The 26,651-nt window shown below is 51.7% G+C and overlaps 1 protein-coding gene and 1 non-coding gene across 2 annotated transcripts; both read left to right on the top strand.

Moving 5' to 3' along the window:
- The first annotated feature begins 94 nt into the window (after positions 1 to 94).
- Positions 95 to 19,154, top strand: LOC127203251 (interferon lambda-2-like). The gene is made up of 4 exons (XM_051162042.1): positions 95 to 203; positions 18,574 to 18,767; positions 18,874 to 18,963; positions 19,047 to 19,154. Exons 1-4 carry the CDS (start codon positions 95 to 97, stop codon positions 19,152 to 19,154), a joined length of 501 nt encoding a protein of 166 aa, XP_051017999.1.
- LOC127204070 (U6 spliceosomal RNA) lies at positions 8,720 to 8,826 on the top strand. The gene has a single exon (XR_007832426.1). It is a non-coding gene; the product is annotated as a U6 spliceosomal RNA (small nuclear RNA).
- Positions 19,155 to 26,651: the final 7,497 nt, after the last annotated feature.

Genomic DNA, 26,651 nt, shown 5'->3' with positions numbered 1-26,651 from the left:
AAGAAAGAAAAAAGAAAGGCAGAACCTAGGTGGGTAGCAGCCTGAGAGCCTGCTTGCTAGCTTTCCAGCATCTGTAGGTGGGAAGGTGTGGCCAATGACGTCCATGAGCACATACAAGGGGATGATCAGCCTGGAGAGTGCTCGCCGCCGTCACGCCAGCACTCAGGGGAGTGGAGAGTTCAAGCACAGCCCGGGGCTGCAGAGTGAGTTGCAGCCCAGCCTGGCATCCATAGCCAGATCCAGTCAGTCCTTAAAATAAATACAGAAAAAAAAAAAAACCCGTTAATAAATGTAAATACATCAAAGAATCCTTGACAAGGCACCAACCAAGGCTACACAGAGAAACATTGTCTCGAAAAACAAAAAGCAGGGGCTGGAGAGACGGCTTCAGCGGTTAAGAGTACGGCTTGTTCTTCCAAAGGACCAGAATTCAATTCCCAGCGACCACATGGCAGCTCACAATTGTCTGTAACTCCAAGATCTGACACCCTCACGCCAACGCACATAAATTAAAATTAAATACTTAAAAAAAAAAAAAAAGCAAAAAAAACACCAAAAAGTAAAAAGTCGTGCTTATCTGATTCGGGTGAACTTACATGACACAATGTATCAACGTTCCAAAAATGTCATATTGCTTGACACATATATTGTAATAATAAATGGTGATAATATTCTGTATTATAAATATCTATGATTTTACGTGTATGAGTGGTTTGCCTGCTTGTATATGGACAACATGGTTCCTTGAAGGCTAGAAGGGGGCATCGGATCATCTGGGACCGCAGCCACCTATGACTGTGAGCCACCATGTCCATCCTGGGAACCGAACAAACTGGGTCCTCTGCAGCCCCTCATTTTTCTGTTCAAGCAGGGTTCCATATAGCCATGGGTAACTTAAACTCACTACCTAGCAGAGGGTAACCTTGAACCCCTCATCTTCCTTTCTCCCCTCCTGAGTTCTGGGATCGCCCGTGTGGGCACCACGCCCAGCTCTGTAGACATGTGTATGCACCTGTGCTGTTGTACTCTGCCCTTGGATACCCCTCCCACCCCATGTCACCATACATTTTCCTACGTTGTGTGCCTCCCTTTAAGTCCAGGACACACACTGCCTCAGCACAGTCTGAGTTCAATGTCACACTTCCTTCTTTTCTGTGATCTAGAGTGGCCCGCAGCCTTCCTGTTTTGTCTTGTTCTTTGCTGATTGACATTTGTGAAGAGTCCAAGGCAACCGCTCTATAGACTATTTTCCTTGGACCCATCTGACTCCTCCTTGTTGATTTAAGTTCAGGGTAAATATGAATTTCCCCAGAATAATTCAGAAGTGTCTCTGTGTCCTTGGTGCGTCCCACTGGAAGGAACATCGTGTCTTTTTTTTTTGTGTGTGTGTGTGTGTGATTAAGGGAAGTTGGGGACAGCTTAGTGTCTCCGTTATGAAAGTCTGTCCTTGGCTTGGGGAGATGGCTCAGTGGGTGGAGTGCTTGCTGTGCAAGGACAAGGACGTGAGTTCAGATCCCAGCACCCACATGAGAGTCAGGCACCGACGAAGGGGCGGAGACAGGCAAGTGAGAGTGAGAGCGAACTGGGTTATTTGGCCTCCACACATGCAGAGGTAATTGCATTCACCTGCACGTTTATGCACGTGCGTGTGCACACACCAGTGTTTCTTTTATTTATTTTTATTTTTTTCGAAACAGGGTCTCTCTGGGTAGCCTTGGCTGTCCTGGACTCGCTTTGTAGACCAGGCTGGCCTCGAACTCACAGCGATCCGCCTGCCTCTGCCTCCCGAGTGCTGGGATTAAAGGCGTGCGCCACCACCGCTGCCCGCCTGGAGGGAATTCTATGGTTATGAATCCCACAAAAGGTGACAGGGGTGCCCATTGCCCTTCTGTTGGGGCTCCCTGGAAGAGTGATGATTCTCCAAATAAACAATTGGGAAAGCATCTAGTACATTCTTCTGTTAAGACGTCTACCATGACTTGAACAATGACAAGAGTGTTTTCTTTCTTTCTTCTTTCCTTCCTTCTTTTGTTTTGGTTTTGGTTTTTCGAGACAGTGTTTCTCTGTGTAGCCTTGGCATTGTGGAGTACAGACATGCCAGGTCAAAGAACATTTTGCACTAGAACGTGAGCGAACTCTGTGAGCACAAGGGTTTGTATGTGCTCTGTTCGCCTGGCACCCGGAACAGGGACGTGTTGCAGTTGGCAGACTGTTTGGCACAGTTACATGAGGCCCTGGCTTGCTCCTTACCTGTTTGTAACGCTAGCGGAGGGCACGCCTGGCATCCCAGCGCTCAGGAGGCGAGTGTGGTTATCCTCGGCTACGCAGCAAGTTCAAGGCTAGCCCGGGACAGAGGAGGGAGAATTCATTTCATCTCCCAAAGCAGATCTGGAAGCTGAGACATCCAAGGTGCAGATGTTAACATCTGGGCCTAAGGAGATGTGCTTGACGTCTGGACAAGCACAAGCACTTGTGTTCAGTCTCCTAGAAAACCCATATTAAAAAGATGGGTGTAAAAAAAAAAAAAAAAAAAAAAAAAAAAAAAAAGACGGGTGTAGCCGGGCAGTGGTGGCGCACGCCTTTAATCCCAGCACTCGGGAGGCAGAGGCAGGCGGATCGCTGTGAGTTCGAGGCCAACCTGGTCTACAAAGTGAGTCCAGGACAGCCAAGGCTACACAGAAAAACACTGTCTCAAAAAACAAAAAACAAAAAAACAACAACAAAAAAACCCCAAAATAAACAAAAACCAGATGTGATGGCATGTGTCTGCTACCCCAGTTACAGTCCTACTGGGGAGGAGGAGGAAAGAGGGACCCTTGAGGTTTGTCTGCCAGCTGAGTTGTCCCAAGTCATTGAGTTTCAGGTTCAATGAGAGAGAGAGACCTTGTCTCAAAAGCAAGGTGCAGATGGTAGGGGAAGACACTGAACGCCAGCCCCTGGCCATGCATACAATTGCATGCACACACACACACACACACACACACACACACACACACATATGCAAATATGCACACACAGTTGGATGGCATCTGGTGAGGCTTTTTCCTTTGTTCTTCCCTGGTGAGAGGCAGAAGGGCAAGATAGGAGGCCTAACTAAATGTCACATGATGCTTCTTTTTTCTTTCTCCTTTTTATTTTATTTTTTCTTTTTTGGTTTGTTTGTTTGTGTGTGTGTTTGTTTTTGTTTTTCGAGACAGGGTTTCTCTGTGTAGCCTTGGCTGTCCTGGACTCACTTTGTAGATCAGGCTGGCCTCGAAGTGACAGAGATCCACCTGCCTCTGCCTCCCCAGTGCTGGGATCATAATTCTGCTCCGTCATGTGAGACATTTTAAATACCTGGCCGAGACAACTTAAAGGAGGAAGGATTTGGGGCTGGACAGATGGCCGAGGAGTTAAGAGCACTGGCTGCTCTTCCAGAGGACTGAGGCTCAATTCTCAGTCCCCATGTGGCAGCTCACAACTGTCTGTAACTCCAGGTCCACGGGATCTGGCACCCTCACACATGCATACAAGCACTCAGGAAGGCAGTGGCAGCTGGATCTCTGTGAGTTCGAGGCCAGCCTGGTCTATAGAGTGAGTTCCAGGACAGCCAGGGCTACACAGAGAAACTCTGTCTCAAAAGAAAAGAAGAGTTTATTTTGCTCATGGTTTTAGACTGTTCAGCCCATCTTGGTGAAGCCAGAAGGAGAGAGAGAGAGAGAGAGAGAGAGAGAGAGAGAGAGAGAGAGAGAGAGAGAGACATGATGGCTGTGCTTACAGGCTTCCCTGCCACCCTGACACCCTGACCCCCAGTCTTTTCGTGTGGGTCATGACAGCCTGTGAGATGGCGCTGCCACATTGCATGTGGGTCTTCCCCTCTCGGCTCCTCCTCTCTGGAAATGTCTTCAGAGATGCCCGAGGGTGTCCTTGATTGATCTTCTGGATCATTCAGCCCAGTCAAACTGGCGATGAAGAGTGACCATCGCACACCTCCAAGCCTACTCTTCAAGAACAGACCCAACCACAGCAAGCTAGTCACTGACACCTGGTGTACTTAGGACCCAGGAGCAGCAGCCAGGGAGAGAATGAAATCAGAGCACCCAAGTGTTGAGCAATCAACATGCTGCCATTCTTGGCTCTGAGAAGAGGCAATCTCATGAGCAGTGTTATGGTTTAAATAGGAAATGTTCCCGCCCCCCACACCTCCAGGTGTGGTGGCGCACGCCCGTGATCCCAGCACTTGGGGAGGCAGAGGCAGGAGGATCGCTGTGAGTTCGAGGCCAGCCTGGTCTACAAAGTGAGTCCAGGACAGCCAAGGCTACACAGGGAGACCCTGTCTCAAAAAACCAAAAGAAAAAGAAAGGAAAGGAAGAAAGAAAGAAAGAAAGCTTCAACTGAGCCTCCTCTTTGGAGGATCAAGCTGTGAAGGTTATAGCTGGTCCCCACCCTCCTCGGCACTTGCTGCCTGTCCACCCTGAGGTGAATGACCTCTTGTGCTACCGCAGGGGAATCTCACCTTTGGGGTCACCTGTCACATTTACATTACAATTCATGACAGTAGCAAAATGACAGTTATGAAGCAGCAACAACACAGCTGTATATTTGGGGGTGACCTCAACAGGAGGAACTGTAGTAAAGGGGTGCAGCACCAGCAAGGCTGAGAACCCTGCCCTACAGCACAGAAGAGAATACCCCCCTCACCTTCCCTGCCCTCCCTTCCCCTCCCGCCTGCCCTCCCCTTTTCCTACTCCCCTGCCCTGCCCTCCCCTCCACTGCTTTCCCCTCCCCTCCCCCTCCTGTCCCCTGCTCTCTCCTCCTGTCCCCTGCCCTCCCCTCCCCTCCCCCTCCCATCCCCTGCCCTCCCCTCCCGTCCCCCTCCCATCCCCTGCCCTCTCCTCCTGTCCCCCTCCCATCCCCTGCCCTCCCCTCCACTGCCTTCCCCTCCCCTCCCCCCTCCCGTCCCCTGCCCTCCCCTCCCCTCCCTGCCCTCTGCTCTCATCCCCTGTCCTCCCCTCCTCTCCCACCTCTCCTCCCCTGCCCTCCCCTCCCCTCCTCCCTCCCGTCCTCTGCCCTCCCCTCCCCTCTCCCCTCTCATCCCCTGTCCTCCCCTCCCCTCCCCCCTCTCACCCCTGCCCTCCCCTCCCTCCCCTCCCCTTCCTGCCCTCCCCTCCCCTCCCTTCCTATACCATATGACATTCTGCCTCACCACTGGCTCAGAGCCAACAAAGCAAAGAACCACAGGGCCGAAATCTCTGAAACTGTGAACTAAAACCTCCCTCCTTGGTTTGTTTCTGTCAAGCGTTTGATCCTATTAAGAGAAAAGTGACAAACAGCTGTGGAGAGTCCCATGTTGCCTGGGAGCCTCCGAATGTAGATTTAATCTCAGGATTAGCTTTTGCCAGTTTATGTTAATAAGGTTTGGGTTTGTTTGTTTGTTTTTTTCTTTCCTATTTTTTTTCTTTCTTTCTTCCCTGTGCAGTACTCATTCAGGATCCAGTGCCTGTTAGAAAAACCTAGAAAACTGATCTATTAAGACAGGAAGCACATCGTCCGCTTCTAGAGGAAGAGACACGGGCAGATAAAGATGTCGAGACTCATCAATGACCCATGCTCAACGTGTGCAGTCCGTGGATGTCAATCACACCTTGATGCTGCCAGCGCCTCTTCTGTGTCAGCTCGGATAGGCTGTGGGGGCCGGTTATCCCACTAAACACGCAGCTGGCACTTCTACGAGAGGGTTTTGCAGGGGCCATTAAACCCACAATCTGGTGACTTAAGGAAAGATTAGCCTTGTCCTCTGGGTGGACTCAATCCAATCAATTGAGAGGCCCTAGAGCAAAGCTAAGGTTTTGCTTGAAGTAGGGAAAGTCTATCTCCGGCCTCCAGGATGGCTGCTTGTATAAGCCAAGAGCCTTCGGGATCCGTCCCCTCTTCATTCCCTCTCCCGGGGAAGAATCCAGGGCTGAGCAAGCACTAACCACTGGGCTCCACACAAGTTCTTGTTTTACTTTTCATTTAATTAATTAATTTATTCATTTATTTATTTTGGTTTCCATTTTTCTTTTCTTTTCTTTCTTTCTTTCCTTTTTTTTTTTTTTTTTTGTTTAGGTTTTTCGAGACAGGGCTTCTCTGTGTAACAGTCTTGGCTCTCCTGGACTCACTTTTGTAGACCAGGCTGTCCTTGAATTCACAGCGATCCACCTGCCTCTGCATTGCGAGTGCTGGGATTAAAGGCGTGCGCCACCACCGCCCAGCTAATTTATTTATTATTTAGTCTTTTGACATGTGTCTCACATAGCCCAGGCTGGCCTTGAACTTTCTAGGTAGCTGAGGATATTTTTGATTTCCTGTACCTTCCCCCCTCCAACCTCCCCCGCCAAGTGCTAGGATTACAGGTGTGCACCACCACACCCAGCTTTACTGTCTGTTTGCGGGCAGAGCCTCATTAAGTTGCCCAAGTGAATAAATTTGTTCCTTCAGTCTCCTGACCTGCCCACTATGCCTCCCCGGTTCAATTTAAAAAAAATTTTTTTTTTGGTTTTTCGAGACAGGGTTTCTCTGTGTAGCCTTGGCTGTCCTGGACTCGCTTTGTAGACCAGGCTGGCCTCGAACTCACAGTGATCCACCTGCCTGTGCCTCCTGAGTGCTGGGATTAAAGGCGTGCACCACCACGCCCGGCTAATTAAATTTTTTTTTAACTGCTTTTTTTTTTCTTTTTAAACTCCCCTTTTTTTTTTCATGGTAGAACACTGACTAACACACTTAACAAATCTGTTTTTCAGAATCCAAATGAAAGCCGGAAAGCAGCTCGGTGAGACGGTACAATATGCCTGTAATCATCTCTCTGCAGTTTGGTGGGAAAGGTCTCAAGTTCGAAGCCAGCCTGGGCTACAAAGCAAGACCCTATGTCACAAAACAAGGAAGGGGACCTAGAGAGACACTTCAGTATCAACAGCACTTGATTCTCAGCCAGGGAACCAGAGTTCGGTGCCCACCACCCCTGTCAGGTGCTCACAACCGTCTGTAACTCCAGGGGGTCTGAGCATCCTCTTCCGCCCCCGAGGAGAGTACACCCACACCAACACAGACAGGACAGTAAAACTTAGTGGGCGTGGTGGTGCACACTTTTAATCCCAGCACTGGGGAGGCAGTCAGGTGGATCTCTGAGTTCCAGGCCAGCCTGGTCTACAAACCGAGTCCAGGACAGTGAAAGCTACACAGAGAGACCCCTGTCTTAAAAAAAAGGGCGTGGTGGTGGTGCTGGAGAGACAGCTCAGATCGGAAGCATGCTGCCTGCTCTTCCAGAGGACACTGGTTCAATTCCCAGCAACCACATGGCAGTTGATACGTGTCTATAACTCCAGTTCTGGGATTTCTGAACCCTCACACAGACATACATGCAGGCAAAACACCAATAAACATAAAATAAAAAGATATTATTAAAAAAAAAAAAAAAAAAAGAGCCGGGCGGTGGTGGCGCACGCCTTTAATCCCAGCACTCGGGAGGCAGAGGCAGGCGGATCGCTGTGAGTTCGAGACCAGCCTGGTCTACAAAGTGAGTCCAGGATGGCCAAGGCTAACACAGAGAAACCCTGTCTCAAAAAACCAAAATAAATAAATAAAAAAGGAAAGGGGAATCTCACAGTGGTGGCGCACACCTTTAATCCCAGCACTTAGGAGGCAGAGGCAGGCCGATCTCTGTGGGTTTGAGACAGCCTGGTCTATAAAGAAAGTCCAAAATAATCAAGGCTCCACAGAGAGACCCTGTCTTGAAAACAAAACAAAACAAAAAACAAAAAGAAGGAGAGATTGACAGGCACGATGGCACGTGCCTTCTGTCCTAGCACTCAAGTAGCCGACGCAGGTGAATCTCTGAATTTGACACCAGCCTGGTCTAGGTAGTGAGTTCCAGGTCGACTAGAGATACCCAGCTGGACCTTGTCTCAAAACTAATTAAATAAATAAGGATGGGGGCGGGGCTCAGTAGGTGAGAGTGCTAACTGTGAAAGCAAAAGGACCAAGATGCAGATTCCCAGGGTCCACAGAAAAGAGACAGGACGCCAGTGATGGGAGGGGTGTGGGTAAGCACCCGCCTAGCACATCGACACTCAGGGTTCAGTGAGAGACCCTGAGTCAAAGAAATAAGGCAGAGTCTGAGAGCAGAGCCCACCCCAGTGTCTTCCTTCAGACTCTGCATGCGCGTGCACATGGGCCCAGGCACCTGCACACTCACACATACATCACACACACTTATTATCACACACACTTATTATCACACACACTTAATATTTATTTATTATGTATACAGAGCTCTGCCTGCATGTACACCCCCAGGCCAGCAGAGGGCGCCAGATCTCACTGTAGATGGCTGTGAGCCACCATGTGGTTGCTGGGAATCGAACTCAGGACCTCTGGAAGGGCAGCCAATGCTCTTAACCTCTGAGCCATCTCTGCAGCCCGTTCCTCGCCCCCTGCCGCCGCCGCTCCCCCACCCCCGCACACACTTATATACAAACCAATGACAGGGAAACCGGGAAGGGAGGGATGATACTAGATTCTGTTACAACAGAACTTGAGTCGGGCAATCGTTACGTGCTAGGCATGACTTTAGGCCTGGAAAGCTAGCATGGACCTAGATGTGGGGCCCTTGCAACCCACATTCCAGCGGGGGAGGGACAAATAAACAAGAAGAACCGTAAAGTGTGTGTCAGGTAGGGTCCAGGAGAAAACAGTGCTGGTTGTGCTCCCTTTGGCAGCACATATACTAAAACTGGAACGATACAGAGAAGATTAGCACGGCTCCTGTGCAAGGATGACACGCAAATTCGTGAAGAAAAAAAAGAAAGAAAGAAAACAATTCTGGTCTCCTGGAATGAGTTTGTCCTTTTTTTTTTTTTTTTTTTTTTGGTTTTTCGAGACAGGGTTTCTCTGTGTTAGCCTTGGCCATCCTGGACTCACTTTGTAGACCAGGCTGGTCTCGAACTCACAGCGATCCGCCTGCCTCTGCCTCCCGAGTGCTGGGATTAAAGGCGTGCGCCACCACGGCTGGCTTTCCTTTTTTTTAAAGATTTATGGATTTACTATGTGCTCTTTTTTTTTTTTTTTTTTTTTTTTTTTTTTTTTTTTAAAGATTTATTCATTATTATGTATACAATGTTCTGCCTGCATGTACACCCGCAGGCCAGAAGAGGGCATCAGATCACACTATAGATGGTTGTGAGCCACCATGTGGTTGCTGGGAATTGAACTCAGGACCTTTGGAAGAGCAGGCGGCGCTCTTAACCACCAAGCCATCTCTCCAGCCCGCAGCCAGTGCTCTTAACCTCTGAGCCATCGCTCCAGCCCCGAGTTTGTTCTCCTAAGACTAAGAGCTGTTATGAAGCAAGGCTTCCCTATACACTTGGCTCCTTCTACAGGAGGAGGAGGAGGAGGAGGAGGAGGAGGAGGGGGGGGGGGGGGGGGGGAGGATGGGGGGGAGGGAGAGGAGGGGGAGAAGGAGACGGAGGAGGGGAGGGGGCGGAGGAGGAGGGGGAGGAGGAGGGGGGGAGGAGGAGGAGGGGGAGGAGGGGGAGGGGGAGGAGGCGGAGGAGGAGGAGGCGGAGGACGAGGAGGCGGAGGACGAGGAGGCGGAGGAGACGGAGGGGGAGGAGGAGGAGGGGGAGGAGGAGGCGGAGGAGGAGGCGGAGGGGGAGGAGGGGAGGAGGAGGAGGCGGAGGAGGAGGAGGAGGAGGAGGAGGAGGAGGAGGAGGAGGAGGAGGCGGCGGCTGCGGACTGGGCCTATGCTATTTGTCTAGTAGCTGGTGAGCCACCCTAGCCCAAAAGAAGAAAAGGAAAAGAAAGGCAGACACTGAGTTTGGCCTCTTGAGTGTGTGTGCGCGCGCGTGTGTACACACACACACACACACAAATAATTCCAAGGCCAGCAGGAGGACTCAGCAGTAGCTTGTATGCAAGCATGACGGAGCCGAGGCGCAGGACACTGAACACCCACACACTTGCCCCCTCTGCACGGATAATCGGTTGCGTTGCAGTCTTCCTCCCGGAAGCCTCCAGGGCCCTGACATCTGGCGAGTAGTTTTGTAGCCATGTGACCTCGGCTCAACCAATGGGAAGTCGTTCTGCAGACATGTGACCTCGGCTCACTCAATCACTGCAGAGTGGGTTCTTTTATGTTTGGTTTTTGTTGTTTTGTTTTTTTCGAGACAGGGTTTCTCTGGGTAGCCTTGGCTGTCCTGGACTCGCTTTGTAGACCAGGCTGGCCTCGAACTCACAGCGATCCGCCTGCCTCCCAAGTGCTGGGATTAAAGGCGTGCGCCACCACAGCGCCCCGCTCAGGTTGTGTTTCAAAGTGGGGAGTGGAGGCGCGGAAGTGTTGCTGCACAGCTGTGAAGTAGGAAAACCAGGAGTTCTAGGTGATAGCCTCCGCTGAGGAGCAAAACCCGGTCTCAAACCAACTCAAGGCAGGGCACGGTGGGCGTGCCTGAACTGCCAGCAAGCCGCTGGAAACTGGAGCAGCAACGTCAGGAGTTCAAGGCCGTCCTCGGCTTACATGGTGACGCTGAGGCTAGTCTACGCTGAGTGAGACCCCCGCGACCCAAAACGCCAGTGTGGACAGGCGTGATATGAAGCCCACACCTTTAATCCCAGCACTCCGGAGGCAGGAGAGTCTCCGTGAGTTCAAGGCCAGCCTGGTCTACAAAGTGAGTTCCAGGACAGCCAAGGCTACACTGAGAGACCCTGTCTCGAAACAAACAAACAAACAAACAAACAAACAAAAACTAAAAATGCCAGCCAGCGTGTGTGTGTGTGTGTGTGTGTGTGTGTGTGTGCTGTGCCAGTGTGTAAGGGTATGTAGGAGTTGGAAGGATGGCTTAGTGTTTACAGTGAAATTTCACTACAGACAGCACTGTACAAGGTTTTCCTGAGGAGTCTATGTGCTCATAGATAGGAAATGCCCATAGGGCAGGGTTCTTGCTTGGCACGCAGAAGCCCTGGGTTTGGCCTGGGGCGGGTGTGGTGGGGTGAGGGGGGTGGGGAGGGCTGGGGATGTGGGGGGTAGGTAGGGGTGTGTGTGTCATCCCAGCCAGCAGGAGGAACAAGAGTTTAAGGTCATCCCTGACTGCATAGAGAGATCAAGGCCAGTCTGGGCTACCTGGAGTTTTGTATAAAAGGAGAGTCTGGGTGGGGGCTGGTAAGTGGCGTAGGCCTGTAATCCCAACCCTCAGACAAAGGCCTGAGGATCTGTGTGAGTTCCAGGCCAGCCAGGCAGGCAGGGCAACGTAGTGAGTCCCTATCTAAAAAAAAAAAGAAGAAGAAAAAAAAGAAAGGAAGAAAGAAAAAAGATAAGGGAGGGGAAGAAAGAGAAAACGGCTTCTGACACATATCATGGAACATAGTCACTGTCATTATTTATTATGGGATGTGGCACAAGTCATCCAAACCCATCATCTTTCATCTGGCACGCCCCCAAAAAACTCCTACACGTGTCCCCTAAGATTCCAAGAAAGGCCTCCTCCGTGCCCCAATTTCTTTAAAAACATCTCCCGCCTTGCTGTGTGTGCCTTCGCCATCGCTAGGAATTCGGGGTGAGTCAGGGCAGCTTCCTTTACTCCCACAACTCTCTGGGTTCTGAGGATTTTCCTTCCAGTCAGAGTTCCAAACTCCTGTCTCCTCCTGGGTTTCTCTTTCCAAACCCGTCTTCTGTCCGTCATCCCCTGGCCCCGCCCGCCAGCCATCTCCCCCCCCCCTCCCCACCTCACCCTGCCCTGCGATTACCGATTACGTCAGAGAAGAGTCTGACCACTCCCTTGGGAAACTCTGTAGACCCGGACACCCCGGCGACAGTCCCAGAAGCGTGACTACTGCAGTCGCCATGTTCTATCGCCAGGTCCAAACTCTTCCTGAAACTCAGAGTAGGCTGGAGGCATCCCCCGGCCTCAGGACTACCGGCTCACCAGCTCAGAGAACATAATCCCAATCGACCCACGTGGTGAGAATGAATCGCTGCGGTGCGGAGAAGGAACGGTTAAAGCTCATGTTCCTGCAAGAAAAAATGGACGGCACTGGAAAGCCTCGTGTCAAGCGAGGGAAGCCAGACTCAGAAAGGCAAAATATCACGAATTTTCTCTCCTATGCAGAATCTACATTTAGCAGTGTACGTAGGAAAGCCACGAAAGTATAAAGGGAATTATTTGAAATAGGAAAAAGAGCCGGACGTGGTGGCGCACAACTTTAATCCCAGCACTCGGGAGGGAGAGGCAGGTGGATCGCTGTGAGTTCGAGGCCAGCCTGGTCTACAAAGTGAGTCCAGGACAGCCAGGGCTACACAGAGAAACCCTGTCTCAAAAAGGGGGTGGAGGGGAGAGGAGAAGAAGAAGAAGGAGAAGAAGAAGAAGAAGAGAAAGAAAGAAAGAAAATTGTGCTAAAGCTTGTTAAATAAATCAATAGATCTTTGTCTCACTTATTTGGGGTCTAGTGGACGTAGGGAAGCCCTCTCGAATTAAAAAATAAACTACGACAAAAAGTAACATATTTTAAAAACATAATAAAGATAAACCAGGGGGTGGCGGTGCACACCTTTAATCTCAGCGCTCAGGAGGCAGAGGCAGGTGGATCTCTTGAGTTCAAGACCAACCTGAAAAACCCTTCCTCCCCCAAAAGGGTGCTCCACAGACCAACAGCGTCAGCATCACCGAGTGAGAGCGTCAGGAAGGTCTCTTCGTTGGGCACAGTGGCATGAGTTCGCAGGCCTGGCCAGTCAGGAGGTGGGACAGGAAGATCGTGGGAGCCCAGGAGTTTGATGACAGCCTGGGCAACGTAGCAGGAGCCTGTCTCAAAATAAAATGAAGAAAACGAAAAGGCAGGAAGATGGTTCAAGGTCCCGCCACCAAGCCTGGTAACCTAAGTTCACAAGGTGGAGGGAGGGAACAGACACCCACAGTTGTCTGACCTCTGTGTGCCAGTGAGTGTGGGCACATGCACGAATGTGCAGACACACACACACACACACACACATTTTTAAAAGATGGGGGTACATGGCCGGGCGCGGTGGCACATGCCTTTAGTCCCAGTGCTCGGGAGGCAGAGGCAAGCAGATCGCTGTGAGTTCGAGGCCAGCCTGGTCTACAAAGTGAGTCCAGGACATTCAAGGCTGAGGCAAGAGGATAAATTCAAGGCTAGCCTGGGGTACATAGTAAGTTCCAGATCAGTCTGGGCTACGAAGTGAGACCAAATCCAAAAACAAGAGAAAGCCGGGGAGTGGTACCACGCCTCCAGTGCCAGCACTTGAGAGAGAGAGAGAGAGAGAGGCAGGGGGATTGCTGTGAGTTCAAGGCCAGCCTGATCTACAGAGCGAGTTTCGAGCCAGCCAGGGCTACACAGAGAAACCCCGTCTCAGCAGAACAAATCCGAAACCAGTCTCAGTGGGTTGACACTGTGGGTGTGAGCTTGTCCACCCAGAGAGCCGACTGCGCTGCCCTGCAGAGGACAGAGACACAACGGCCCCATGGTTTGAGGAAGCTGTGGGGAAAAGGCACTGTAAGAGCATACAGACACAGGCATGCCCTGTGACCCCGAGACATAATAGTCCCACCCCTGGGTATGCGTGTGTCACCTTGCTTGGCTTCTCTGCAAAGCCTTAGGAGACAGGAACACAAGAGCGAGGCACGGGGAAATGCTCTCCAAGTGTGGGTGGAGGACAAAAGCCCTAAAGCACAGCAAGCCAGGAATTTACAAGATTCAAGGAAGCCTCTGGGGCGCAGCTTTTATGAGTCCTCACCCACGCTGGGGTGGGCTTTCCTGAGACGAAGCTACCAGGGGGTCCCCCAGAGTCCTATCAGTAAATTCCAAACAACTCTGCCTTCCCAAGCTGGTCTTAGATGGGCGTCCCTCTTTGGTCTTTTATTGCTCCCTCTATCTGAGGAGTTAGTGGCCTAAATTATTTTATGTATTTATTTATTTTGGTTTTTCGAGACAGGGTCTCTCTGTGTAGCCTTGGCTGTCCTAGACTCGCTTTGTAGACCAGGCTGGCCTCGAACTCACAGCGATCCGCCCTGTTTTAGCAGCCTAAATTCTACACCTTTTTTTTTTTTTTTTTTTTTTTCCTGTTTGATATCATTTAGAGACAGCGTTTCTCTATGTGGTCCTGGCTGTCCTGGAACTCACTCTGTAGACCAGGCTGACCTCGAACTGATAGAGATTTGTCTGCCTCTGCCTCCCGAGTGCGGGATTACAGACGTACGCCACCACGCCCGGCCTTTATTTTTATAAAGTTACATTTATTTATTATGTTCATTTTTGGTACCCGTGGAATCTCAGAGGACAGATTGCAGAGTCGGGTCTCTACTTCCACCACGTGGGTTCCGGGTTTTGAACTTGAGTCGTCAAGCTTAGCTGCAAGCTCTTGCGCACCCGCCGAGCCGGCTCGCCCGCCAACCTGAAAGCTCTGTCCCCGGGGTAGGGGGGCACTGCTCCCGAAGAAAGCACTAATAGTACTCCCACTTCCGGTCTGCCCTGCATGGCCGCAGTAGAGAAGCCGGAAGAAGGCACACGGGTGGGAAGCCGGCAGTGTGTGTGGGCAGCCCACCCTTTCCACGAGTGAGCGCAAAAGTGCGCCCGTGGGATGTGGTGGGAGGGTACCAGCTGGTGTGCTGCAGAAAAGTCTGAAAAAAATCTCCCACGCAGGGGACAGGTGTGGGCCTTTGTGGGAACGGGGAGCTACAGGCAACCTAGGTGCCCATCCCCGGGCGAGTGGGCACACTCTGTCACAGTTCCAGCCAGGGGGGAACTGGATGTCCGCAGCTGTGCGGGGAGATCTCAGTGGTAAGTTTTGAAAAAAAAACTTTTTTTCTAATTTTTTTTCTTTTTTTCAAAGTTAGTAGATTTATAGCACAATCTCATTTGTGCAAATTGGAAACCTCATAGACACACAAAGTCACAAATTAAAACGGTGCCTCCTGGCAGTTGTGTATCAAGCCCAGTGAGGTGGGTGTCTGGGAGGCGGACGGGTCGGGGTGGGGATTGGAGAGGAGGGGAGTCTTTTATGGGGCAACTGTGGTTCCACGCTGTGATCTGAAGAGTATGACTAAGGACCTCGGGCCCCGGGCACCGGGAACCTGGAAGGAATGAAGAGGTAAAGGCTGCAGATCCGAAGGCTGCAGTGGGTGGACAGACAGCAGCAGGGCCCCAGACCCTTCCCCAGCCTGCCAGGGGCCCTAGGAAGTACCCTTGTCCCCAGCAAATGAGGGCCTCTCATATCAAGTTACCTAACAGCCAGATAGGAGACACCTGTGACTGTTGAGGGGCGTGTGTGTGTGTGTGTGTGTGTGTGTGAGAGTGTGTGTGAGTGGTGTTTTGTCAGAGGTGTCTTTTTTTTCTTTTTCTTTTTCTTTTTCTTTTCTTTTCTTTTTTTTTTTTTTTGAGACAGGGTTTCTCTGTGTACCCTTGGCTGTCCTGGACTCGCTGTGTAGACCAGGTTGGCCTCGGAACTCACAGCCATCCGCCTGCCTCTACCTCCCCAGTGCTGGGATTAAAGGCGTGCGCTACTAAGCCCAGCAATAGGTGTCTTCTTCAGTCGCTCTTCAATTTATTTTATTTTGGTGGGGGTCTCTCGCTGAACCAGGAGCTTACCGACTGGTAAGACTGGCTATCCAGCAAGCTCCAGGGATCTTACTGTTTGCCTTCCCCCAGGACCATGTTGCAGGCATGCAAGATGGTGCTGGCTTTTTGATTTGGTTTGCATTGGTTTGGTTTTCCAAGACGGGGCTTCTCTGTGTAACAGCCCTGGCTGTCCTAGAACTCGCTCTGTAGACCAGGCTGGCCTCGAACTCACAGCGATCTGCCTGCCTCTGCCTCCTGAGTGCTGGGATTAAAGGCATGTGCCACCATTGCCCGGCCCGTTGGATTGTTTTTGTTTTTTGTTTTTGTTTTTGTTTTTTTTTGAGACAGGGTTTCTCTGTGTAGCCTTGGCCATCCTAGACTCACTTTGTAGACCAGGCTGGCCTCGAACTCACAGCGATCTGCCTGCCTCTGCCTCCCGAGTGCTGGGATTAAAGGCGTGCGCCACCACGCCCGGCCCTGTTGGATTGTTATACGGAGATTATATTATTTTTTTTATGTATACAATGTGTGCCTGAACGCCAAAAGAGGGCACCAGGTCTCATCATAGATGGTTGGTTATAGGTGGTCATGCGGCTGCTGGGAATTGAACTCAGGACCTCTGGAAGAGCAGACAGTGCTCTTAACCGCAGAGCCATCTCTCTAGCACTTATACAGAGATTTTTATCTGGAGTTCAGACTCCTGATGCTTGGGGGACAAGCACTTTTACCAGCTGAACCATCTTCTCAGCCCATCTCTGGTCTTTTGGTTTTGGAGTTGGTCTTGCTATTCAGCCCAGCCTAGCCTCGAACACTCAATCCTCTTGCGCCTGTCTCCTGAGTGCTGCTGGGATTACAAGCACCTACCAGCACACCCAGCTCCGCTTCTGTGCAGGAGCTTGTCCCACCTCTTAGTAGCATGCACAATGGGGGTGAGCACAGAGAATTCAGCTCATATCCCAGCCTGTCACTAACCAGTGGAGGGACCGCCCCCAACAGAGTCGTCAGAAAAGTGGGGCAACCATTCATTATAACGGCCAGGGTTCTCCCGAGAGGCAGAACCACGGGTCCCACGGTCATGCACCCCAACGACAGCACGCAGCCAGCGATGGACTGCCACGCTCAGTGAGGGAATGAGTGTAGAGAGGCTTTGCTGTTGTCGTTGCGTTTTTTTTGTTGTTGTTGTTGTTGTTTTTTGTTTTGTTTTTTCTGGTTTTTCGAGACAGGGTTTCTCTGTGTACCCTTGGCTGTCCTGGACTCACTTTGTAGACCAGGCTGGCTTCGAACTCACAGCGATCCGCCTGCCTCTGCCTCCCGAGTGCTCGTTGCATTGTTTTTAATTCTTTATTTATTTTTATTTTATTATGCAAGCGCTTGTCTGCCTGTGTGCATTTGTACCGCGTGCTGTGCCTGGAGCCCTCAGAGACCAGAAGAGGGCGCCAGAGGCCTTGAAACTGAAATTACAGGCATCTCTGAGCTGCTCTGTCGGTGACCCAGGTCCTGTGCAAGATCAGTTAAGTGTCCCCTCCCACTGCCATCCCCCATAGGGCCCACTGACTCACAGGCCCGCCTCTTCCTCTAACACCTCAGATACCCAGAAAGGAAGCCTTGCTAGCTACCTGGCCCCTCCCTAGCACGACAACACCCAAAAATAATCTTCCCAATCTCAACGACAATTACTCATGGGATTCCTAACGAGACACCCTCCTCAGTCAGTCAGTCAGCGCCTTCCACATGCACCCACCCTCCTGGTCTCACTGTGTGACCTTGAGGCTTCTGCCCACCCCACTACTGCTCCCTACCTCCAGTGTAGTCTAATTTGGGGTACGCCAGGCTTCCATGGTCTGAAAGAGGTGATTTTGTTTTTTGTGCTTTTTTTGTTTTTTTAAGACTCCTGACACTGGATTAAGTTTCTCTTTTGCTTCCAGGATCAGCATTACCCGGCCACGCCCACAGCTGACCATGTCCACACCTGGCCACGCCCACACCTAGCCACTCATAGGCCAGGCATTGGCTCCAACTATTGGTGCCTCTTAAATGCACATTTTTGTTTCCCTTTGTCTTTTTCCTGCTTTGGACACAGGGTCGAGTATAGCACCAGTAGCCATGCTGCTCAGGAGATGCTTGGGACTTAAGCATGGCTAGGCTGTGGCTGCTGGGTCTGGTGACCATGGGGCTGAGCCCCTGTCCCTCGTTCCACGCCCACTCCAGACAGAACAGGCTGTCATAATGGCAGTTTCCAGTCTCTGTCACAACGGGTGGTAGACTCCTTCAAGAAAGCCAAGAGCTGGGTGTGGTGGCGCATGCCTTTAATCGCAGCACCCAAGAGGCAGAGGCTGGCCTCAAACTCACAGCCATCTGCCTGCCTCTGCCTCCCCAGTGCTGGGATTAAAGGCGTGCGCCACCTCAGCTGGCTCCATGCTCCATCTCTCCGTGCTGACTTCTCCCTCTCACCTGCCTTCCTACTCTGTTGTCTCTTCCCTTGCTCTATCAAACCTCTACCATTGACCTCTGCCCCAAGCCCCTCACTAGGGGATTCTAGGCTGGGGCTCTACCACTGAGCCACACCCCCAGCCCCTCACTGGGGGATTCTAGGCAGGGGCTCTACCACTGAGCCACGCCCCCAGCCCCTCCACTGGGGGATTCTAGGCAGGGGCTCTACCACTGAGCCACACCCCAGCCCCTCACTGGGGATTCTAGGCAGGGGCTCTACCACTGAGCCACGCCCCCAGCCCCTCACTGGGGGGATTCTAGGCAGGGGCTCTACCACTGAGCCACACCCCAGCCCCTCACTTGGGGATTCTAGGCAGGGCTCTACACTGAGCCACGCCCCCAGCCCCTCACTGGGGGATTCTAGGCAGGGGCTCTACCCACTGAGCCACGGCCCCAGCCCCTCACTGGGGGATTCTAGGCAGGGGCTCTACCGTGTGCCATGCCCTCTGCCCATCACTGGAGCATTCTGGTCAAACACTCGGAATCACATTCCCAGCCCTCACCCAGCTCTCTTGGCTGTCTCTCTCGCTAACCTGTTATTTTTCACGTCTCCTCAGGTCCAGGAGCGCCCCAAGGCCTTGCAGGCTGAGCTGGCGCTGACACTGACGGTCTTGGAGAACATGACTGACTCAGCCCCGGGCACCACCCTGGACCAGCCTCTTCACACACTGCGCCACATCCACACACAGCTGCACACCTGTGTGAGTCCTGGGTTCCTGCCTCCTCCAGGCTGTCCCCCCAGCCACTTGGGCTTCCTGGTGTCCCAGCAGCGGCCTCGCAGTCCCCTCCCCCACCCTCTGTCCACAGATGCAGCCTCAGCCCCCAGCAGCAGAGCCCAGGTCCCCAAGCCGCCGCCTCTCCCGCTGGCTGCTCAGGCTCCAGGAGGCCCAGAGGAAGGTGAGTCTGGAGGGGACACTGGGGTCCGTGGCCACTGGGAACCCTGAGCCCCAGCAGATCCTGATCCAGCCCTGTCCTTTCAGGAGAGCCCCGGCTGCCTGGAGGACTCTGTCACCTTCAACCTCTTCCACCTGCTGTTCAAGAACACTGAGTACAGTGGCCCGGCCCAGCCCATCCAGGAGTCTCTGTGAGTTCAAGGCTAGCCTGGTCTACAAAGGGAGTCCGGACAGGCAAGGCTATACAGAGAATCCCTGTCTTGAAAAATCAAAACAAACAAGCCAGCCTGGGCTACATAATATTCCTATGCCAGACTGCAGAGGAACTTTCGTCCCTGACAACCTGGCCCTAGGAAGATGAGTGGACTTAGACCCAGAGCGGAGACGTGAGGCGGGGCGGGGCCATGGTTTACTGAGCATGGAGCCTGCAACTTCTTTTTTGTCTCACAAAAGTCATATCTGGTATCTGAAATCCCATCATGCATTTCTTGTATCTGCGTGCTTCCGGAGCAGATATGGATGTGCAGGGGTGTGAGCGCGTGTGGAGGTCAGAGGACAAACTCAGCTGTTGTCCCTCAACAGTTGTCCCCCCTGTTTTGTTTTGCTTTTGTCTTTTTATTTAGCTATCGTCCTGCAGCTTGACTGTTTGTTAGGCTCTGCTAGGTGTACTGTGAGGCCCAGAGAACCTTCTCTCTCTGCCTCCCTGGCGCTGGGTTACAAGTGCATGCCACCATGCCTGGCTCTTCCCCTGACTGACTCCCTACCGCCCCCCCCCCCCCCCCCCCCCCCCCCCCAAATCCCCCACCCTCTCACTCCTCCCCCTACTATCCCTCTCCCCCCTCCTGCCCCATGTGTTCTGAAGGACTAGGCTAGCAGTTTGTCACCTGAGCTAACCGTCTCTCAAGCCCAAGGGTGTGTCACTTCATCAAAATATAGAAATGCTTAAGTGTGAGGTCAGCCTGGATTACATAGTGAGAGAGAGAGAGAGAGAGAGAGAGAGAGAGAGAGAGAGAGAGAGAGAGAACAGTTTGCTGTTAGCTCATAAAATCATAATTTCTGCCAAGATCCTGTGGGGTATGTGTAGGGTAAGGGGATTTGTTGAGGTTGGGGTGCAGCTGGAAAGATGACTTAGCTGTTAAGAGGCCTTGCTGCTCTTGAAGAGGATCCAAGTTCAGTTTCAAGGACCCACCCACACTGGGCAGCTCACAAGTGCTGGAACTGAACCTCCAGGGGATCCGGTGCCTCTGGCTTCTGCCGGCGCCTGCACTCATGAGCATGCATGCGTGCATGCGCGCATGCACACACACACACACACACACACACACACACACACACACTTAAAAATGAAAAGCTGTGGGTGGTGGCACATCCTTTAATCCCTGCACTCAGGAGGCAGAAGCTAGGAGATTCCTATGAGTTCGAGACCAGCCCAGTCTACATGGGGAGTTGCAGACCTGCCTGGGCATATAGTGAGACCAAATAAATAAGTACATCTATAAAAAAAAAAAAAAAAAAAGCTGGGCGGTGGTGGCGCATGCCTTTAATTCAGGCACTGGGAGGCAGAGGCAGGCAAATCTCTAAGTTCAAGTCCAGCCTGGTCTACAGAGTAAGTTTCAGGGCAGCCAGAGAGAGAGAGAGAGAGAGAGAGGGAGGGAGGGAGGGAAGGGGAGAGAGAGAGAGAGAGAGGGAGGGAGGAAGAGAGAGAGAGGGAGGATAGGAAAGAGGAGAGAGAGGGAGAGGGATAGAGAGGGGGGGAAGAGGGAGGGAGAGAGAGAGAGAGGAGGGAGAGAGGGAGGAGGAGAGAGAGAGGAGAGAGAGAGGAGGGAGGGAGGAAGGGAGAGAGAGAGAGCGAAGAGAGAGGGAGGAAAGGGGAGAGAGAGAGAGAGCGGGAGGGGAAGGGGGAGAGAGAGAGAGAAGCGAGAGGGAGGAAGAGGAGAGAGAGAGGGATGAGAGGGGGGGGAGGGAGGAGAGAGAGGAGAGGGAAGGGAAGGGAGGGATGGAGGGAGAGGGGATCGAGGGAGAGAGAGGGAGAGGGGAAGGGAGGAGAGAGAAGAGAAGGGAGGGAGGGGAAGGGGAGAGAGGAGAGAGAGGGGGAGGGAGAGAAGGGGAGCGAGAGAGAGAGAGAGGGGAGGGAGCGGAAGGGGGAGAGGAGCGAGAGAGAGCTAGAGAGGGAGGAAAGGGGGAGAGAGAGAGGGAGGGAGGGAAGGGGGAGAGAGAGAGAGAGGGAGGGAGGGAGGGAAGGGGAGAGAGAGAGAGAGGGAGGGAGGGAAGGGGAGAGAGAGAGAGAGAGGGAGGGAGGGAAGGGGAGAGAGAGAGAGAGGGAGGGAGGGAGGGGGAGAGAGAGAGAGAGAGAGGGAGGGAGAGAGGGAACTGCATGCGATTTTAGCCCTCTGCGTCAAGAGCTCTGCCTTCGTGCATGCAAACATCCGCTAATGGGATGTGTTTAAAAACTCTAAATCCACCGTGTCTGTGCTAAACGTGTCCGGGATTTTCCTCGTCACACTCCCCTAAACACCATCGCAGAAACCCAAAGGGCACGGAGGAAGTTACACAGGCTATGGCCTGATTGTCATCTGGAGAGGATTTGAAGGGAAGGGCTGTGTGGCCCCGTGAGTATTTCAAACCTGTCTGTATGAGGGACTCCAGCATCCCCAAATCTTCGTCCCCAGGGCTCCTGAATCCAGCCGCTAAGGAGCGTGAAGGGACTAGTGCGAGTCAAACAAGAGAGTCATCGCTCCAGGGGTCCGAGGTTTTTTTTTGGGGGGGGCAGCGGTTTCGAGACAGGGTTTCTCTGTGTAGCCTTGGCCGTCCTGGACGCGCTTTGTAGACCAGGCTGGCCACGAGCTCACAGCGATCCGCCTGCCTCTGCCTCCCGAGTGCTGGGATTAAAGGCGTGCGCCACTACGGCAAGCTAGGGGTCCGAGCCTGATGAAGTTAACTCACTGGGTAAATTCGGTGCGTGCCCCGTTATTCAGAAGCATGGGCTCTCAGATCCAGGGGCAGAGCTGCAGGAGGAGGGAGGAGGATCGGGAGTTCAAGACCAGTCTGGGCTACAGAGTTAGATACTGCCTTCCTTTCCGAACATGGTGGTGCACGCCTGTAATCCCAGCACTCGGGAGGCAGAAGCAGGTGGATCCCTGTGAATTCTGGGCCAGCCTGGTCTATGGAGTGAGTTCAGGACAGCCAGGGCTGAGTTGAAAAATCTTGTCTTAAAAAAAAAAAAAAGAAGAAGAAGAAGGAAAGAAAAAAAGGAAAAAGAAAGAAAATTTAATAATAATAATAATAATAATAATAATAATAATAATCCATTCACAGTGGCCCATGCCTATAATCCCAACACTTTGGAGGTAGAGGCAAATGGATGATGAATTTAAGGCCATCTTTAGCTACATGAGATCTTGTCTAAAAACCTTTAAAAAAGCCAGGCGTGGTGGTGGCGCACGCCTTTAATCCCAGCACTCGGGAGGCAGAGGCAGGCGGATCGCTGTGAGTTTGAGGCCAGCCTGGTCTACAAAGTGAGTCCAGGACAGCCAGGGCTACACAGAGAAACCCTGTCTCGAAAAACAAAAAAAAAAAGCACCTTTAAAAAAAGAGAAGAAACGAAAGCCTGGCATGGTAGTGGGTAGTGGATGCCTTTAATCCCAGCCCTTCTGAGGCAGAGGGATGTGGATTTCTTAGTGAGTTCAAGGCCAATCTGGTCGACATAAGGAATTCTAGGTCAGACAAGGTTACGTGGTGAGATGCTTGGGGCGGGGAAGGGTGTTTTAAATAGTTAAAGCATTCTGCTCTGGGGCTGGAGGGAGAGCCCTGGATGCTCCCCCAGATAATCCCGGTTCGATTCCCAGCACACCCATGGCAGCTCACAGCCATCTGTAACCCCAGTTCCTTTTCTGGCCTCCTCTAGCACAAAGCACAGACACAGTACACAGACAGGCCTGCAGGCAAGACACTCAGACACGTAACAGTTTAAAAAACATGTATACCAACGCATCCTGCAACGTCATCTGACTATGTTTGTCACAGAGCTGTTGTGTGTGCGCGTGTGTGTGTGTGTGTGTGTGTGTGTGTGTGTGTGGTTTCCTCTGCCTTTCTCAGAATTATAGCGTCAAATCCTAAACTTACTGCTGCAAGGTCACAGAATGGGGTGCTGAATCTACAGGCCTCACATCCTCCTACCAACAAACTAAACAGGAAGGAAGAGAACCAAAAAAAAAAAAAAAAAAAAATATATATATATATTGGGCGTGGTGGTGCACGCCTTTAATCCCAGCACTCGGGAGGCAGAGGCAGGCGGTTCCCTGTGAGTTCGAGGCCAGCCTGGTCTACAAAGTGAGTCCGGGACAGCCAGGGCTACACAGAGAAACCCTGTCTCGAAAAACCAAAAAAAAAATCAGTCAGGCTGGCCTTAAACTTATTATACAGCAAACAAACAAGAACAAATTTCTGATCTCTGTGAGTTCGAGGCCAGCCTGGTCTACAAAGCGAGTCCAGGACAGTCAAGGCTGCACAGAGAAACCCTGTCTTGGAAACGAAACGAAACAAAACAAAACAAACCCCAAAAAACAAAATTTCTGATCCTCCTGCCTCAGCCTCCCGAGTGCTGGGATGGTAGGCTTGTTCTGCCAGGACCGTTTCTTTGTTTGCAGCCTTTAATTTTGAGGCAGCTCCTGCTCTGTCTTCAGGTGCCTCCCAGATGCTGGATTGCAAGCGTGTGCGTGTACCATCGCTAAAGTCCCCTCCACCCCCCACACTGGGCCTGACCTGTGGCACATGCTCAGTAAAGCTTTATCGGCTCACCAGTGGCGGAGCAACCAGACCTGTGTATTATGGCCCTGCTCCTTGCAGGAGTGATGGCCTTTTCTGAGGGTCATGTGTAGTTAGTGCCCAGCATTCTGTGCTACAGTGTGCGTGAGCACAGAGCCCAGTCAGTGGGGGTACTCTGCACGCCGGTGTGCCACCGTGAATGACACGTATCCTGGGCCCGTGGGTAAGCAATCCACCTGGCCCGAAAGTCTCCAGAGCTGCTGTCCTGGCGGCCTCCCACCCCGCTCTACCCAGACCAGCTTCCTCCCTCTGGCTCCGTTTCTATTTCTGTCTTGCTCTCCTCCTCCCCAGGCCTCAGGGGGCTCCTGGCTGGCTTGAAGCCTTCTCTTCCTTTTTTTATTTTATTTTATTTTTTTCCCCAGGAATAGGAAAGAGTTTTCACGGCAGGGTATCTGCAAGGACTGAGATGCCCAGAGGTCCCTGCACACCTAGCCTTTGCCTCCCCAGGCAAGTTTTCAGTCCTTTAGAGCTGCTCTCCACCACCCCACCCCACCCCCACCCGCAGACCCCGCTCCACTTACCTACCATCTCTCACACTCAGGGCAGGTAAACGCGGAGGTTACTCCCCTACTCCCATCACAGCTGGCTTTGGAGACCCAAGTTCAGCTAGGGTCACTGGAGCCACTCCCCAGCCTCCAGACACAGCTCCAGAGGCAAACTGCCGACTCCACTTTTTTTTTTTCTTCATGGGAAACAGGCCAGGGAGGAGCCTCTGACAAGGGACTTCCCCTCTCGCTCTGGTTCTGGCCTCTGTCTGTTAAGCTAGGACCATGGAAATCCATCCTACACAAGGTGAGCAGCCAGGCAGGGCCACAAACTGCCCAGCTGAAAGGGCTTAAAGCTGAGGATGGGTCAGAAGTTGGCCCACTTTTTACTGTTATTGAGGTTTGGGACAGTGTCTGGCTATGTTGCCCAGGCTGGCCTCGAACTCCTGGAGTCAAGCAATCATCCTTTCTCAGCGTCCTGGGTAGCTGGGAGTCCAGTGTGTCATCTTGCCCAAACCCACCTGCCTTTTTTTTTTTTTTTTTTTTTTTTTGGTTTTTTGAGACAGGATCTCTCTGTGTAGCCTTGGCTGTCCTCGACTCTCTTTGTAGACCAGGCTTCAAGCTGTTCTTAAGCTCAGCATGTTGCAGAGGATAGTCTTGAATTTTTTATTAAAAAAAAAAAAAAAAAAAGATTCTATGTGTAGTATGTCTAAGTATGTGTCTGTGCATCACACGCAAGCCCACAGAAGCCAGAAGAGGACATGGGATCCTCTGGAACTGGAGTGGCAGACAGTTGTGAGCTGCCAAGTGGGTGCTGGGAATCAAAGCTGGCTCCTCCACAAGATTAGAAGTGTAAACTGGGTGCGATGGTACACACATGCAATCCCAGCACTCGGGAGGCAGAGGCAGGTGGATCTCTGTGAGTTAGAGGTCAGCCTGGTCTACAAATCAAGCCTGGGGCAGCCAGGGCTACACAGAGAAACCCTGTCTCGGGGGGGAAAAAACAACTAAAATAAAATTAGTTAAGTGGTGAGTCCAGGATGGCCAAGGCTACACAGAGAAACCCTGTCTCGAAAAACCAAAAAATAAATAAAAAATTAGTTGTCTATTGAGCCATCTCTCCAGCCCCTACTTTTGAACTTTAATATATATTTGTATTTATTTATTTATTTACTTTGTGGTGGTTTAACATGTGCTATGGTACATGGCACATGGCACTTGGGTCCCGGGGATCAATTTAAATTGTCGGACTTGGTGGCAAATGTCTTTACTCACTAAGCCAACTTGCCAGCCAGCCTGGTCTTGAACCTCCGGTTCTTGTTTCCACCTCCCAAGTACCAGGATTACTGGCATGCTCCACCGTGCCTAATTTCTACCTGCTTTGTTAAGTCTGTTTTCCCAGGACACATACCCTTAAACCTGGCACTCTAGGATGCTAAGGCAGAATAAGTGAAAGTTCAAGGCCAGCCTGGGCTATGCATAATCAAGAGCCTGTCTCAAAAAAAAAAAAAAAAAAAAAAAAATGCTGGCTGTGACATTGCATAATCTCTGCATATAGGAGGCAGGGACAGGAGGATTGCCACAAATATGCCATATATACCAGTTATAATTGTGTGTATGTGTGTGCTTGTATTTATTGGGGCATGGTAGTGCAAACCCACAATCCCAGCCCTTGCTAGAGGCAAAGATCACAAAAAGCTGAGCCAGGTGCAGTGGTGCACACCTGTAATCCCAGCACTCAGGGAGGCAAAGGCAGGCAGATCTCTGTGAGTTCGAGACCAGCCTGGTCTACAGAGTCCAGAACACCAAAGCTGCACAGAGAAACTTTGTCTCAAAAAACAAAAACAAAACAAATCACCAAAATCTGGGAGACTGGCTTCGCCAACATATAGTTTCCAGAGCAACCCAGTGTGTGTGTGCACGCATGCGCATGTGTGCCCTTGAGATGGCTCAGTGCGTAGTGTTTTGTCATACAAACATGGGGGAGCTCAGATCACCAGTACTCACATAAAAAACACATCTATAATTCCACTGCTGGGGTCAGAAGTGGACACGGGAGGACCCTGGCCAGGGTCATTGTCACTAGCCAGCCAGTGTAGCCTAACTGATGAGCTCTGATGACAGTCTCCAAAAAGAAGGTGCATGTCAGAGGAAGACACGCTGTATCCACCTTTGATCTCCCCGTTCACACATGTGGATGCGTGCACCAGCACACACATGTATACATACACGCTAAACAGTAAATATTACATGTGGAATTGCTTCCTGGTTGTTGCTCTGAGATTGTCTTATAATGTAGCTGGTCTGGAACTCACTATGTAGACCAGTCTGGTCTCAAGATGACTGCGATCCACCAGCCTCTGCCTCCTGAGTCCTGGGATTA

This window comes from Acomys russatus, chromosome 19 (genome assembly GCF_903995435.1).
Source record: "Acomys russatus chromosome 19, mAcoRus1.1, whole genome shotgun sequence".
NCBI classification, from domain to species: Eukaryota; Metazoa; Chordata; class Mammalia; order Rodentia; family Muridae; genus Acomys; species Acomys russatus.
The sequence above is the reverse complement of the archived record's forward strand: the minus strand, read 5'-3'. Positions and strand labels throughout refer to the sequence as shown.